Below are 16,298 nucleotides of genomic sequence, written 5' to 3' on the forward strand. Positions count from 1 at the left end.
GGAGCATACAGGCCTCCACAGGGACCCCAGGAGCAGGAAGCTGTCTGAGCAGAGGGATACCCTGCCGATGAGGCTTCTCAGGGAACACCTACCCCCGCATGTCACTCACCGCAGGAACCAGCGGTCCCCCAGGCCATACTCCCGTCCGCAGATCCCAGAGCGAGGCCACAGGCAGCGAGGCAGCTTCCGCTCCAGCATCACCGTGGTGGCCACAATCTGTGTAAGGGGACAAAAGGGGAAGTCAGAGATGGGGTTGGGTGCAGACAGAGGAAAGAGAGCTGCAGATGGAGAAGAAGGCGGGAGGAGGAGAGGATGCGGGGCAAAGGAAAACAGTCTAGCAATACCAAGGAAACTTGGGAGCTCGTGGTTTCCCCAGGGGTGATGAACTACACCCCTGGATCTGGGAGGTGGGGCAGCCTTTGTTGACCATCTTCAGTGGGAGAGAGTTGATAGAGCTTGAGACCAACAGTTCTTTACCCAATGGCCTGACATCCGTGATGCAGCCAGGCCAGAGGCAGGAGAAAGACAGAAGGCGAAAGCCCCATTCTCAGGAGCACAGGCACCAGACAAAGCAAATAGAAAGGGCTCTTAAGGGCTCCCAGATATTTTGACCCTACAGACATAAAGGCCACTTATAAATATAAACATCCCACTTAGAATATCAATGTATATTCCTGGAGAAAATATTTTTCTCAGCGAACCTTATTTCCCAGCTGAGTTTTTCCACTCCGTTTTCTACACAGCATAATTAAATGCCTTCCAGTTTGGGAAATTTCCATTATTTTGCTGAAATAATTTTTTTTAGATAAATTATTTTCTAGGTGTTTTTTAAATGAGGATTTGATTCATCTCATGGTCTTCTCTCCCTATTTGAAGATCTGGCTGAAGATAGCTTCTGCTACTATAGGTAGTTTGGGTGGCATTATTTTTTTTAACACATCCAGCTTTCCATATCAAATGTTGCAGACTTAAATATCATCAAGAAGACTTGATACTCCAGTTTTTATTTGGGAACAAAATGTACAGAGTGCAGTTTTAGCCACTGTTAATTTTCTTTTATTTCTTGTTGATTCCTCTAGAAAACACTGAGCTTTTAACTGTTGAGAGAACTGTGAGGCATTCTTCTCAGCGATTCCAGTATTGCCTGGTTGAATTGCTAATCAGTGCTTCTGTACATTTTGCATGATTTGGCTTGCTTTGCTACAACTGTCCAAACATAAGTGGGGTGGAGATATCCTGCCTCTCTCTCAGCTTGGCAGGTTCCTTGGTAGGAAGGTGATGACTTGCCCTAACCCTCCCAGCCACCAGGGGGCTCACCTGGGCCCTCCACAGCTCATCGCGCTCATGGGCCACTCGCCAGTGAGTGTCGCCCATCATGGCAATGAGGAGGTTGAGCATGAGCAGCGTGGCGATGATGGCGAAGGCAGCGTAGGTGATGCTGTACATGAAGGGCAGGTCCACGTTGTAGTTGGCTGGGCCATCAATGATGGTAAGGAATAGCTCGAAGGTGCTGAACAGGGCCATGGGGTAGTCGTAAAAGTGGCCCAGCTCTTCGGGGTCCTCTGTCTGGAAGATGATATAGAAGGCTGCTCCACCCAAGGGGGTGAGGGTTACCATGGCAACCATGCAGACGACCAGTCCACCCTGGGCTCTGCATCCATGTCCATCCTGGTCCCTTCATCTCAATATCATCAGCTCTGCAGTGCTCCAAACTTTGGGTTTTTATGGTCCCTAGTTTTCTATGAGCCTCATCTTCTTGATCCTAAGAGCCACCTCTCCCTAACACTCTCAATTTTTCTGACCTCTGGAGGATGTCCCATCCTCTGACATCATATGGTCTCTTCTGATCTCTGCATTACTCCTCCTCCCCAAGTTTAGCCAGAACCAGTGACCCCTAGACTTTCTCGTCTCCTCCCTGCCTTGGCCCCTGGTCCTGGACAGATGATTACCTGAAGCAAAGCCCAGGATGACCACAGCCATCAGCCAGCAGAATCGCATCAGATCGCCAAAAATCATCTAGAGGGAGCAGGAGGCAGAGAACATCTGCACACATTCCCCAAGCAGTTGCCCCATCCAACCTCTAATAGGTCTAACCCCAACAAATCTCACAGCTTCACCCTCCAGGACAGGGATTGGCTATCTATGGCCTGCGGACCAGATCTACCTGGCCTGTTTTGGTGTGGCCTTTGAACTGAAAAGGGTTTCTACATTTTTAAAGGATTGTTAAAAAAGAAGAAAAACATGCAGTGAGGCCATGCGTGGCTTGCAGAGCCTGGAATGTCTACTGTTCGGCCCTTTATGGGACTGTCTGCTGACTGCGGCTCTGGGGCCTTTCTCTAGGGAGCTTGTGGGGAGGACTGACCTTCTGGATCATGATGGTGAAGGGGCCTAGCATCTGGAATCCTCGGGCGAAGTACATGACGTTGCACCAGCCCAGCACGAGTGCAAAGGACATGGGTACCACCTCCCCGCTGGCACTGATGAGCCGCATCACCATTGTCACCAGCACCATGAAGGCATAGGTGATGCTGGGGGAGCAGGGAGGAGGGTGATGAGGGGAGGGCTGGGATGATCCTGGGGACCTGACAGCAAGAATATAGCTGGGAAAGTACCCACACACGCAGATTCAGCCTCTCCACACTCAATGCACAGGGTCATACACGTAGCACTAGAGAGGGGACTCTGGAGCTAAGGTTCTTGAGAGGTCAGGAATCCAGGGAGTGGAACTGGAGCCCTGTTGAGGGAAGGGATGGGAGTAAGAGGAAGGAAACTCACATGAGGACATGGAATGGGCCCCCAAGGATGGTCTGTCCAAAGAAGCGAGTGACCCCCATTCTGAAGATGTCTGGAATCTGAAGAGAAGTCAGGGAGACACAAAGGCACTCAGATACCGGAACTCAGTCTGGATTCCTGGGGCAGACAGCCTCACCCAGATTCCATCCACACCTCACCTCTACCAGCAGGATGATGATAGCCCCAATGACAGTCACCAGCTCCCCCACCAGCCGGATGTCATCCTTAGGGGTCACATAGGCTTCCTGATGGGGGAGAAGAATGGTCAAAACGCTCAGGGCTTTCAGGCATCTGCCCTGTGTTTCCATGGTGCCCAGGGTCACCAGCCTCAGCAGATTCTTTTTAATCTGTTAGGTTTGGCTCTTCTCAAACTCTGCTCTCAGAGTAAGAGCGTATGTGTGTTTCTGTGGGCATGCATTTGGAGTTTGTACCCAAATATTTGAGATTAGAGCAAGGGGAGAAATGGTGTGAGGAAGGGAAGGGACACCAGTCTGAGAACAGAGTCAAGTCCTGCCCTGCTGATCTGCTCCTACAAGGATGTCACCTGAAGTAGCTTCTGCTGTAAGAGTGTGTTGTCCCGGGGGCTCGTGCGGTTATTGGTCCTGGGCTTGAGGGGGCGGTAGATGCAGCAGATGGTGAAGCAGATGATGTACAGCAAGTATATGGCACCCAGCATGCAGAAGTATGGCCGCCCGTACCGCTTCCACTTGAGGCTCACCAGCTCCTTCACTGGTGTCTGGTCCAAGATCTGGCGAGCCTGCAACAGAAAGAGAACAGGCAGGGCTGGGCGAGGTGGCTCACGCCTGTAATCCCAGCACTTTGGGAAGCCGAGGCAGGCAGATCACAAGGTCAGGAGATTGAGACCATCCTGGCTAACACGGTGAAACCCTGTCTCTACTAAAAATACAAAAAATTAGCTGGGCCTGGTGGCGGGCGCCTGTAGTACTAGCTACTTGGGAGGCTGAGGCAGGAGAATGGCCTGAAGCTGGGAGCAGAGCTTGCAGTGAGCAAGATCGCGCCATTGTATTCCAGCCTGGGTGACAGAGCAAGACTCCATCTCAAAAAAAAAAAAAAAAAAGGAGAACAGGCAGCTCAGAGACCCTGACACCCCTCCCCAGACACAGCCTGCTGTGATGAACCGTACCTCCCGCTTCTTGGTGGTGATGATAAGTTCCAGCAGGGACTGCTCATCCCCTGAGGAGTCAATCTCTGTGAGGTCATATAGAGTCGAGGTCAGTGGCCCATATGTCCACTGGGTGTGCTTCCGCTTCTGCATCAGGTGCTGGAACATCTAAGGGAAAGTGAAGATGACTCAGGAGCAGTAAGCAAAGGGGACAGTCACAGAATGTGGATAGGATGCATGTGCAGGAGGATAGCACCCCTGGAGAGGGTGGCTGCCCTTTCATTTTGATGACAGCCTTTAGAGGGCAGAAGAACCCACATTCACAGTGATGCCCTAGGTTCCTCGTCCTCTCCCATGACTCCCTCCAGAGCTTGGAAAGGGGAGACGAGAGGCTGGAGGGCCCTGCTCTGGGGGCTGAAAGGGAAAGGTGGGCTGGGGCACTACAGATAATCCCAGCTTGGGATCTAGACTCTGTAACCCCCAATGCCTCAGGGGAAAAAGAGTGGGCAAGAAAGAGAACAGGTAACAAGAGTAAGAGGGGTTGAAAATTTTATATGAGTCGAGAGTGGGACCTAAGCATCAGGGATCGTGTTCACCTCTGTTTCTCCCAGGGCCAGCAGGATAGTTTGAGGGTCATTAGAAAGACACCTCAGGGATGGGGAGTGTCTCTCACCACAGTGTTACCCTCCACTCCAGCCAGCTTGAAGGGGGTGAGACCCTGGTGATTAGGCACGAGGTCCAGGGGCTGCAGGTGGTCCCCATGTCTGTCGTAGGACAGCAGCAAGTTGTACATCTGGCAGGCAAAGGTTTTGTTGGGCTGGAGGATGAGGATGTGTAACACTGTGTTTCCTGGGGAGGACACAGGGTGTCATGTGGCCACTGGCCTAAAGTCCCCATCCCCACCCTGGGGTCTTCCTGAAGGTCCCAGTCCCTCTCCTCACCCTGCCCCTCCCTCCCTGCAGCATCTCAGCTCCCCTCCCCATCCCAGCTCTTACCCAGGGAGTCCTGGGCCCGGATGTCGGCTCCATGCTCAATGAGCAGCCGCACGATCTCCTCGCTATTCACACAGGCAGCAAAGGACAAAGGGTGCTCCCCTGTGGACACAGAGAGATCCATGGCAGGAGAGCACAGGATGGCAGGATGGGGTGTGCAGTCTCCCCCAAGTGACAACCTTCTCTTCCCCCACATCTCAGCTCAGGGCCTGGGGACACTTTTCATGCAGAACCAGAGGGAGGGTCGTGGGGTAAATTGGCCTCTAACCTAATTAAGCCCTCAAAGGATTGTTCCTTCCAGCTGCCCAACAGATACAGCTGAAGGCAGGATCCTCCTCTGCCTGGCCCTGCTCTGCCTTGCCCACCTTTCCAACCTGCTCGTCCTCCAAGCCCAGACCTGCTCTCACCAAAATAGATGAGGTTGTGGGGACTACGGCGGAAGGCAGTGCCTGTGGCTCTGGCAGAGACACTGGCCCTGCGGGCAAGCAGGGCTCGCACCAGGTTCACGTTCTGGTTCACAACAGCGATGTGCAGTGCAGTCTGACCTGGCCCAGAGACAGCTGTCAGTCAGGGGTCTGTCCCCAGGATCCTGCAGGGGGTCCCTCCCATATGCACCCCGGTCTCTTTCCCTCGGGGGCAGCCTGGGATGGCGAACAGGGAGCCCTCGGGTGTTCAGGATTCCCAGGGGATCCAGCTGCTGCCCATCTCTTCCTCTTCTCTAGGCCCCCTGGCATTTCAGGGGGGCAGGCATGCTAGTGATGGGCAGTCAGGACTGACACAGAAGGGAGGCAGAGAAGAGAAAAAAGAGTAGGAGGCTCAGATCCCCTTTGTCTTTCCCAAATTATCCACCAGAGACTGACTTGAAATACCCTATCAGCCACTCCTGCTCTTCACCCCAGGCCCGTGGGCCCCTCACCCTCATAGAGCTCAGATGTCATGGGCTCAAAGACCAGCTCCGGGGCAGCCTCCATCAGCACCATGGCGGCCTCCAGGTTGTCATAGAGGGCTGCTATGTGTAGCGCCGTTTCCCCCATGGCTCCTGGCATTTACAGAGAGGTGGGTTATATGGCTTCCATGGGACAGGGGATTGGGGACAATAGATTCAGAGGCCAATAGCACAAGGTCCTGGGCACTCCTGGGAGGCCCCATGTGTGGGGCTCACCTAGGAGATCATGCTGCGTGTCTGCTTCTTACCTCTCTGGTGCACCTCGCAGTCCTCATACTTGAGCAACTTGTTCAGGGCCTGGACATCATTCTCTTTGGCAGCTAGAAGGAGAGGAGACTCCCAGATCCTACAAAGGAATGGATAGGAAAGCTGGAGACAGTAAGCATACCTAGCTGTGGAGGGAGACACCCTGGCTTGACTCCATTATACACAGAGGTATGTGCCTCAGCAGCAGGAACCTCAGGGTCTTCAATCAAGGCAGGTGGGGCCATTGATGTCTTTTCTCTTTACAGTCAGTAAATACACATCAACTTGTTGCCCATTTTGCGTGCGTTTGAGATTGTCCATGCCTGGTTTCCTTCCCCCTCCCTCCTGGGGTCCTGGGACCAGAACATATCATGTGTGAATGTATTATCAGTGCATTTCAGGTACAGAGGGGAGGAGTTCTATTTAGACATGTGGCTTACCTGCTAACCAGTTTACCCCTGGAGTGGTCCTGTTTTACCCTCACCAGGTGCCCTGAGATTGCCCTCCAGGATAAGCCTTGTTTTGCATGGACCGAGGAGTGCAAGGAATTCCTGTCTCATATTTGTGGAGGAAGTCATATGCAGAGGCTAGCAGGATTTCTCCTGGTGCACCATCCTCTGCCTACTCAACCTTCTCAGCAGAACCCTTCAATACTGGTACTTCCCTCCCAACAATAGAATCTTCAGGGCTTAACACAAAAGGACAGTGGACCATAAGAACAAGCCTGGCTCCCAGCTTCCCTTCCTCCTAGGTGTTCATTGATTCATTCATTCATTCATTCATTCATTTTCTGTCTCTCGTCTTTCTTCTCATATCATCTCAACAGCCTTCCTTCTTAAAGTGGACCCCTGGATCAGCAGCAGCACATGAGCCCTTACAAGAAATGGAAATGCTCAGACTGACCCTTCCACCTAGCGAATCCAAATCTGCAGTTTGAGATTTCCAGCTGATTCCTGGGCATATGAAAGTTTGAGAAGCATTGCTCAAGTGATCCTTGCATGCAAAAACCAGTGGCAATAAATCAGACACAAGCTCAGGGGCCTGAGTTTCCAAACAGCTCACATTAAAGTTGGCGAAGCAGTGTTCTCCATCGCTTTCAGACCAGCTGTCTAGAGGACTTTAGGTGCTAGTTTGTTTTGGCTATTGGCCCCTAAGACATAAACTATGGGCAACAATGATAGGTGCAGAGAAAAAAGAGAATCCAATCTACAGGATTCATTCATTGAATTTCATGTCAATCTGAATGTTCCCATTCTGCCCTCTTCTGACCCTTCTTGGATTTACCCAATTTGGGATTCATGGATCAGTTTCTTTCCCTGAGTCAGATTAGTCTCTCCTTATTATCCACTTCTCGCTTGTTTTAGGCAAAATTGTCTTCTCTGACTCCCCAGATCATCTCTTTATTCTTATTCCTACTGTGTGCTAAAAAATCTCTTTTAAAATTAGAACTTACCCCAACTAAGACACATGGGTCCCTTTGATTCAATTTTCTCTCTTGGCCTGGAGCCATTTGGTCTTTCTATGGGAGTAAATGAAATAACTCTATTTATCCATAATTTGACAATTATGTGACATATAAAAAGACATAGACAGGAGCTCACATTCTAAAATGCTGGCAGTGGCAAGAAATTGACTCCAGAGCTGGAGGTGGGAGGGCAATCAGAGAGGAGACATCAGCTCACTCATCTCCTCTGCCCTGCCCCCATGCACAGCAGCAGCCACCACGTCCTGTCAGTTCAACATGGAAAGCTCTCTCTTCATTCAGTCCCTACCTTCTTGCTCCTGCTAACCTTCATTAATTCAAGTCCTCATTCTCTAGCCCAAGATTAGCAAAATATTCTTTTAACCAGTTTCCCTGCACTCTATCCCCATCTATCCTTCTTGATGCTGTTGAGATAATCTTTCCAAATGGCAAATGCAAAAGTCCAATGGGTCCTTAAATGCTAAGGATAAGGAACACAGAAGCTCTTTAAGGTCTTTGTGCAACTACTTTTCCACCCTCTGCATGTCCCACCCACTCCTTAGACCTGGCATTTTGGTCTCATCCTGTCTCAGCACTGCAGAGCACACCATTCTCCCTATATCCCTATGGCTCTTTCCTTCTAGAATCCAACTCCCCCAGCCCCCAGTTCATTGTGTCTTCTGCACCGCCTATGCTTAGAAATACGCCTAGAATGGTGTAGATGCTCACTGACACCATCTGTAGAGTGAATGAATCAGCAGCAATGCCAAAAGGTGGTTTGACTTAACTGTTCCTCCTTATTATTTTCATCAGCTGCCCTCTAAGCCAACCTTCAGCAAGCATGTATAAGTGAAAAATAGAACACTTGGTATGCAAACATAGCTTCAAAACAAGTTTTCTACATTCCCTTCATCACCACCACCACATCAACCATTTGCACAAAGCTCTCCTCTCTAGATACCCTAGACTGGGGGAAAAGCAATCGCTAGCACCACACACACACACACACATACAGATGCACGGAAGGTCTTCACTCTCTCCTGTGGTCTTACTTTTATTTCAGCATCTTTCACTGGATGCTGTAATTGCTATGTATCTGTGTCTCTTACTCTATGCTAAGGGTACTCGAGGGCAGAGACCAGCCACTAACTCATCTTTATATTCCTTCCCTGCCCTCCTCCAATATGCTTTCACGTTTGTGTCCCATATTGACCAAATGTGTGAAAGATTGATGGCAAATCTAGAAATGGGTCCGATAGAGCACGTTTTCCAAGTCCAGAGTTCTACTTGCTGTATCCTAGATGTTAGTGGTGGTATAGTCAGTGGCAGGCTCAAAGATCCCCCTTTGGTCCCTACGCATCTCTGAAGCTGAAAGTGTCCCCCATAAACCTCCATTTCCTATGAATTCATTTTTCAGCCTCTGCTGACACTCTAGTGGCCTGGGGAAAACAAAAAGCTACTGTCAGACCCAGAGTTGCTAGCATTACCAAATAAAAATACAAGATGCTCAGTTAGATTTGAATGTTAGATGCACAATTTTTTTTTAGTATAAGTAATATCACATGCAATATTGGGATACACTTATACTAGCAGCTTATTTGTTATCTCAAATTTAAATTGAACTGAGTGTCCTGTATTTTATCTGGCAACCTAGCCAGACCACACCCTCCGTGAAGAACCAGCTTATGACCCAACCCAGCAAGGTTTGTAGAGAACTAGCCTCCTCTGACTGCAAACTCCAGAATCCAACAAAAAGGGGGGCCCTGCATGTGGATGGGTTTTGAAGGTGTCCGGCCCAGCCATTACTTGCAATAACCTCATATGCCCACAAGGGGACAGCACAGAAAGCCCTAGCTCACCTGCTTGGGAGTAAGGCTGAACTCAAAACACCTGACTCTCCTTGGGTGCCTGAAGGAGGTGCACAGACCGGATCTATCCAAAGATTCCTGCGCTTGGGGGACAAATAGATTTTTCAGTAGCAACTCATCACGGGAGTTTAGATCACAACACGGGGGTCAAGGGCAGGGACATGGCTAAGCACCCTGCACAGGACAGCCCTGACTGCAAAGAATTATCCTGTCCAAAATGTCAATAGTGCCAAGGTGGAGAAACTCTGATTCAGAGGTACAATTATTCATAATCCGTTTTAGAATGAGGAGTCTTCACTGTGAAAGGAATCAGAAATATCCTATACATAAAAATGTTTTCTTATGGATCATTAAATACTCAACTAAGGGAGAAACGAAAAAAAAGAAGAAAGAAAGAAAGAAAGATGAAGCCTTTTAAGCTCCCACTGATGAAGTAGTCAAAAGAGATTATAGAGCAAATCTGAAATTGTAACAATATGAAAGGTATTTTCAGGTTCTAGAATGTTTTCTTTTACTAGGCAATTAATTATAATAAAATTGAATGGTCTAGTTGAACATTAGAGTGGTGAAAACCCAACTAAGGGTTTCCTGGCACAAAATCTAGCACGTTATTTCTTCAGCAAACAGATCAATGACTTCCCTCTCAGGGTTGCCTCTGGGCCACCAGGGAAAAATTCCTGACTTCCTCTGTCCATCTCCTCCACCCCATGCCCTCATCTGCTCCTCCATCCTTGTAGATATGTGCACTCTATGCATGGATCCAGATTGGGTTTTAGTTGCTGGAAAAAAAGGCAGGATCACAAGACTCTTGAGAAAAGTTCAAATAAGATTTTTAGAGCTAGAAAGGCCCCCAGAAATTGAGTCAAATTTGCTCATGTAACAGCTGGAGGAAGCAAGTCAGAGACAAAGCCACGATGCGTACCCCACTGGTCATTTCTTGGTTGCGATTCTCAGTGTTAATCAGGGCTGGAAGAGGAGTTAGAGAAGACAGGCATGGGTCCCACTGGTCTCACCACAAATACCTTTCCCACCAGCGAGTGTGCCCTCTGGGCAGGGCTGGTGCTGGTACACAACAGGGCTGCTCGGAGTGCATGGCTCCTTGCATTCCTGGGTGGATACAATGCTATGCGGGGGAAGTTCATGGCCCCTCTCATTCCTGCAGCACCTCACTCATTATCACTTTTGCTCTTCACAACCCTCTAACACCGGCTGAATAGTTCTCCCATGCTTCAGAAAAGGAAACTGAAGCGGCATAATCAAATCATTGCCAGAAGATCACATGGAGTTAAAGGCAGGATGCCTGGCCAAGAATCCAGCCCCAGGCTCTGACCACTAAATTATGTGGTTCTTCTAGTTTTATGGCTCCTCCTGATTTTTCTTGGAGGTTGGGGGGGCAGGCCTGCGCAGTGACCACAGATGAAGGAAAGAGCGGTAATGTGTGGGGTGGAGGCATACATTGGGCACTTGTGAGCCACCTCCCTCCAGCTCATGTTCCTGGCAGTGGGGATGAGGAAGCCAAAGTGGTTGTTTAGAGATTTGGAATCAGCTGCCATCCTAAGTGCCACAGCTCCTTTGTGCACATGTCTATCTGCGCATTTGCAAGTAGGCATGTATGTAAGTATTTACCGTGGCAGGCGAGCACAATATACCAGAGAAGCCCAGGGCTGACTTTTCAGACCCTTGATTCACGTATTTCATGCAGGCATTTAACCCTAAGAAAAGCTCCAACAAGCATGGCATTCCCTCCAAATTGCTCCTTAGATGACGAAGTGTCAGCATATGGGCGGGAGTATGTTCAGGTTAAGCAGCCACTATGAAGCTGCCCAGGACACCCCACAGCAGCCGAAATCAGATCTCACACTTCCTCCTCTATGCTTCCAGAACACTCATTTATACCCTTCTAGTGATGTCCACTAAGCTCACCTTTAGCCCAAGTATGTGCCTGTCAGTAAACTTTGCTCCTAGGCATGAGAACTCCCTGAGAGCAGGGACTGTGTCATATTCATTTTCTGCAGAAAGGTGGAGTGCCTTATGTTCGATAAATGTGTAATGCGTTAAATATCAGGAAGTGAGAAAATCCAAGCCCAAGGGAGAGATGACCTGGAAGACATGGGAGAAAGTTGAGAGCTTGACTTGGATCTCAACAACGTAGATTTAAGCAGAGGGGGCTGCATGCTAAGCCCCCAAGAAACGTCCACTGTAGAGAGAGGAGTTTTGGGTTACCAATCATCCTGGAGAGACTCAAAGCCTTCCTTTCCCACTAGACCATCCTGTACACCGTGGAATCTCACCCAATCCCACCCCACAGTTATCCCTCTGAGTCCCCTTTGGAACAAATTCAACTTCACCATTTACTTGCTCCGGGGTTCTGAGCCTGCCCCATTCATAGGGGGGTAACAGGACCCACCTTCCATTATTGTTACAGGGATGACAGAGATAAGGCAGGTGGTAGTACCTAGTACAGCACTGCGTTCTCAATCATTGTGTGCTCCTTTCTTCCATTAGCTCACCCCTCACTTGTCCATATTGTTCCTATTTACTTAGTCATCCCATGTTTATCTCAGTGCCCCCATGCCTTCTCTTTAGTTGACGGCACAGATTAGGAAACTCCCCTTGCAGGCAATTTCAGCATCCTTCTGGGAAGTGCCCACCCAAAGGAGAGTCATTGCTCTGGACACCTGATATCCAGGAAGAAGAAGATCAAGAAAGTGCAGAGGCCAGTGGGAAGTCAGAGCAGGGAGGGGGGAATCCCTCCCAAGGGTGACATCAAGGCTTTCTAGCCAAAGGCTGCAGAGGCAGCCCCCATATGATCTGAGGAAAAGTAGGGGCAGACAGGACATGCGGAAGCAGCCTATTCTCAGCCAGACTCAGCTCAGGGCCTCCACTCTGCTCTCCCCTGATATCCCACACAGGGAATCTTCACCACCCCTTCTAATCCCCCAGGCCTTTCTGTACGCTGTGCCTGGATCCCCCGACCCTGGGGTCCTAAGAGTGGGAAGAGGATGAGTGAAGCCAGTGAGGACGACCTACTCTCTAACAACAAAGCCATTCTGTTGCCCCAAGAGATGTCATCAGCCAAACATGTGCTCCAGTCCCCACTCTCCCAGGCCTTTGGGGTAGAGGTGGGCGGCTGGAGTGAGAGATAGGAAGGCACAATTCACAGAAGGAGACCATCCCCAGCCCAGAATCCTTCAGCAAAAGAAAACACAGGGGCCTCCAGGAAGCCTCCCTGGTCAGGCTAAAGCAGGCTCCTACTCCTGGGGACAGAAAAAAACCCAAAGACGCAAAGACTTCAGGCTTTCGTCTATGAACAGACATAGTATCTGCCTCCTTTGTGACCCAGGGAAAGCCCCAACAGGCAGGACTTCTTTCTAGCATGCCACCAACTGGGCAGGGAACTCTATTAGAGGCCTTGAAGAAGAGACCACATGCAGGGATAGCCCCGAGTTCCGGTTCCCTGCTCCTCTCCGGCTCTGTACTCTAAGCTGTCATGGTGAAGAAAGCAGCACATGGGTTTAGGAAGTTTTCAGAAGCTGGAAGCAGCCAGTGAATTTCCTTAGGGCTTAAACTCTAGAGTCTCGATTTCCATCACCTGAATGCGGGAGAGCACAGGTCCTCAGAATATCTGTTGTTTTGACCCACTTCCCCCACATCCCCACCCACACTAAGAGAGAGAAATAAGCCTCAAGGTTGGGTTTGAGCTTTGTGGGTCTTCATATCCCCGCAGTGCTTGGCAAATAGTAAGGCCTTGGTCAATGTCTGATGAGACAAATGCATAGGAATGGTAACTTTTTTTCACATTTTGTCTTATTTTCTGGTTCCTGGTGTCTGTGGTTCTCTCTGCTTCATTCATTCAATCGTTTACTCATTCCTCCATGCGAACATATGTATACTATGTGTTCCTGCCAGAGAGACTGTTCTAGAGGCAAGCAGTCGAGGTACGGAAGGCATTGTCCTCATCTGCCGTCCTCTCTTGTCCCCTCTTGGGTGGAGGGGCTATGATGATCTATCCTTACAAGCCCCAGCAAGGCGCCTCATTGTCCTCATCTGCCGTCCTCTCTTGTCCCCTCTTGGGTGGAGGGGCTATGATGTTCTATCCTTACAAGCCCCAGCAAGGCGCCTGACCCTTAGGGAAGTACTCACAAGAGGCGTGCAGAATTGAATTAGATCTTAAGATAGTAAACACCTATGCCCATCTCAGCCCCATCCTCTTTCACCAGCCCTACGGGCTGAGGCTCTTGAGACAGAATGCTCCCAAGAAGCCAGTCCGGGCCTGGGAGCACCACCTGTCCAGCCAGAGGTGCCAAACAAAGATGGGAGGTGAGGGAGGGGTGAGGGGTAGAGGTGCAGGCCTGGGGAGGTTGGAAGGGAAGCAGACCAAGGCGGCTTTACCTCTTCTGCTGCAGCAGGTTCTGCTCATCTCGGCTCTGGGCCCAGGACTCCCGTCTCTGGAACCATCTGCAGAACTTGCTCCACAGGCAGAGAATTAGCCCTTTCTCCTTGGGCAGGGACAACCCCATGGGGTGTAGGGCCGGCTCCTTGGGGGCCTGAGGCCGAGGCCAGACCCTGACGGGACTCAGCCTTGGGGCCACATCAGCCCCCCCAAGGGCCGGCCCGCCCTCTCCCTGTAGAGGTCCCGTCTCCTGTCTCCTGCCTTCCTGATGAGTTCCTTGGGAGTCTCCCAGCTGCCCCAGCCAGTCTGCAGAGGGCTGTGAGTTTGTTACACTTGGCAGAGCCAGCCAGGACTCTGCAGGGCTGGCCTGTCGGGAGCTCCTACTGGGAGTGAGAAGGAGGAGCCAAAGCTGCATGGACACTCCCTCCCTCCTCCCAAATTACCTGAGATTTAAAGAGACAGGCCAGCCACAGACCTGCCTACCAAGGGGGCCTTGTGCCAACTCCAATTCTTTCTCCACCCAGGGCTCTCTCCCTGCCCCCAGGCCAGTCACAACCGGGGAGGCCTTCAGAGAGGCTGGTGAGGCCTCCCTTGGACGTCAGAATACCCAGTGGCCTACCCTGAGAGACTCTAGGCAGTGAGAAAGAAGGGGAGGAGTCAGGGCAGGCCCATTCCCAGGGTTGAGGGCTCCCAGGAGGGAGCACCCCACTTTCCCACAGTGCCTCTTCTGCCAGCCACCTGCCTCACTCTCTGCCTCCCCCTACTTATGTCCTGGAGAATTCCATTTTCTGGACTCTTCCCGTTTCATTCTTGCCAGGCCCAAAATAGGTATATAAATTGTGAAGATTCTCAGTTCTCCCAGACTTTCCTCTCAGTCCCCATCACCTTTGGGTCAGCAAACTTTTTCTGGAAGGGCTGATAGGAAATGTAAAGATGTTAGGTTTTGCAAGCTATGTGCACTCTTTAATGTACGTTATTCTTTGGTTTTGCTGTGGTGGTTGTTTTCTAACAACCCCCAAAGATTTAAATGCATTCTTCACTCACCAGCCAGGGCACAAAATCTAGCTCTGGGTAGACCTCCTGCTCAGGAGCTCCACAGACTGTCCACAATGCCCCATGCATGGGGTGGGTGTCCGATACAATACAGGATACGTGCACAAATTTGAATTTTAGATAAACAACGAAGAATTTTTTAGTATAAATATACCCCACGTTTTGCAAGCATTCTATCTGGCAGCCTTCCCACGGAGGTGACATTTATTCAGCTGCTACCGTGTGCTAGGCCTTTTAACTGAGCGTTCCCAGGTAAACGCGTAACAAACCTGCAAGGCGGGTATTATTATCCACATTGTACTGATGGGAGAAACCAAAGCTCACCGTGGCGAAGGAAGTCTCCCAAGGCCATAGAGGTGGCAGAGGCAAGATTCACACCCATCCCTCATTCCAAGCCCACTTCTTTCTCCCTAGCACACCCCCTCATTCTAACTGGCCGACACAGCTTCAGAGATGTCAAGTGACTCGCACAGTCATACAGAAGAATGATGGCATTAAGCACGGCCCATCGTCTTCCCACAACAAAGAGCTCCATCATGAGCTTGCTGGAAGCTGTCGGAAAGGTCATTTAGTTCAACTTTTCCACTGGAAAGAGGCAGAAACCCCGGCTTATCCAACCTCCTGGTGCCAGCCAGGTGCCAATAGCCTAGGGGCAGGTGCCTGGGTGTTCAGAGTCACAGGTGTGTGGATCACTTCCCAGCTTCAGAGTCTGTTTTGTCCTAACTTTCTCTGACTCAGACTTGGAAGACCCAGCAAGGGGAGTGTATGTGTGGCGTGCGTATGGCGTGTGTGCCCATGTGCATTTGTGTGTGGTGTGTGTGCGTGTGTTCATGAGGTGCATTGGTGGTGTATTTTGTGTGTGGTATGCTGTATGTATATGATGTGCCTGTGGTGTGTTTGGTATGTGTCTATGTGTGTATGACGTATGTGGTATGTGTAGGTATGGCCTGTAGAGTGTGTGGATGTGGTATCTGTGATGGTATGTGTGACGTGTGTGTTGTGTATATGTGTATCGTGGAAATATTGTTGCATGTGTGTTGTGTGTATGGTGTGTAGTAGGTGATGTATATGGTACATATAAGGTGTGTGTGCATGTACGTGCTGTGTGTGTGTGTGTGTTGGTGTACAGTATGCATGGTTTGTGTAGTGTATGGTGGGTTTGGTATGTGTGTATGTATGGTGTGTGTGGTGTGTTTTGTGTGTATGTATGTCATCGGGCGTGTGTCATATGTGCTGTGTGTTGGGGGAGTCTGTGTGTGGAGGGAGGTGGATGCTGAAGTAGGGCAGGGGAGAGAAGGACCCCTTCAAGTGGAAAACTATTTGTGTTCCTGCCGCTGGGCAGAGGCCAGGCCACACAGTCCTGAGCAAACAGTTCATTTGGATTATCTTCATCCCCACCCACCCAGGTCAGTGGGTTCGGGC

At 50.2% G+C, this 16,298-nt stretch overlaps 1 protein-coding gene across 1 annotated transcript in view; it reads right to left on the reverse strand.

Moving 5' to 3' along the window:
• Positions 1 to 14,173, reverse strand: part of TRPV6 (transient receptor potential cation channel, subfamily V, member 6) — a 32,364-nt gene extending 18,191 nt beyond the window's left edge. Inside the window, exons 1-14 of the mRNA XM_011989863.1 lie at positions 13,823 to 14,173; positions 6,103 to 6,200; positions 5,825 to 5,947; positions 5,316 to 5,453; positions 4,912 to 5,010; positions 4,590 to 4,765; positions 3,938 to 4,084; positions 3,338 to 3,550; positions 2,952 to 3,038; positions 2,776 to 2,852; positions 2,363 to 2,528; positions 1,950 to 2,016; positions 1,318 to 1,586; positions 110 to 216 (exon numbers count right to left, since the gene is read on the reverse strand). Coding sequence (XP_011845253.1) covers positions 110 to 216; positions 1,318 to 1,586; positions 1,950 to 2,016; positions 2,363 to 2,528; positions 2,776 to 2,852; positions 2,952 to 3,038; positions 3,338 to 3,550; positions 3,938 to 4,084; positions 4,590 to 4,765; positions 4,912 to 5,010; positions 5,316 to 5,453; positions 5,825 to 5,947; positions 6,103 to 6,200; positions 13,823 to 13,950 — 1,895 coding nt within the window. The 5' untranslated portion in view covers positions 13,951 to 14,173. The remainder of the gene's footprint in view (positions 1 to 109; positions 217 to 1,317; positions 1,587 to 1,949; positions 2,017 to 2,362; positions 2,529 to 2,775; positions 2,853 to 2,951; positions 3,039 to 3,337; positions 3,551 to 3,937; positions 4,085 to 4,589; positions 4,766 to 4,911; positions 5,011 to 5,315; positions 5,454 to 5,824; positions 5,948 to 6,102; positions 6,201 to 13,822) is intronic.
• Positions 14,174 to 16,298: the final 2,125 nt, after the last annotated feature.

This window comes from Mandrillus leucophaeus, unplaced genomic scaffold (assembly GCF_000951045.1).
Source record: "Mandrillus leucophaeus isolate KB7577 unplaced genomic scaffold, Mleu.le_1.0 Scaffold365, whole genome shotgun sequence".
In the NCBI taxonomy this organism is placed as follows: Eukaryota; Metazoa; Chordata; class Mammalia; order Primates; family Cercopithecidae; genus Mandrillus; species Mandrillus leucophaeus.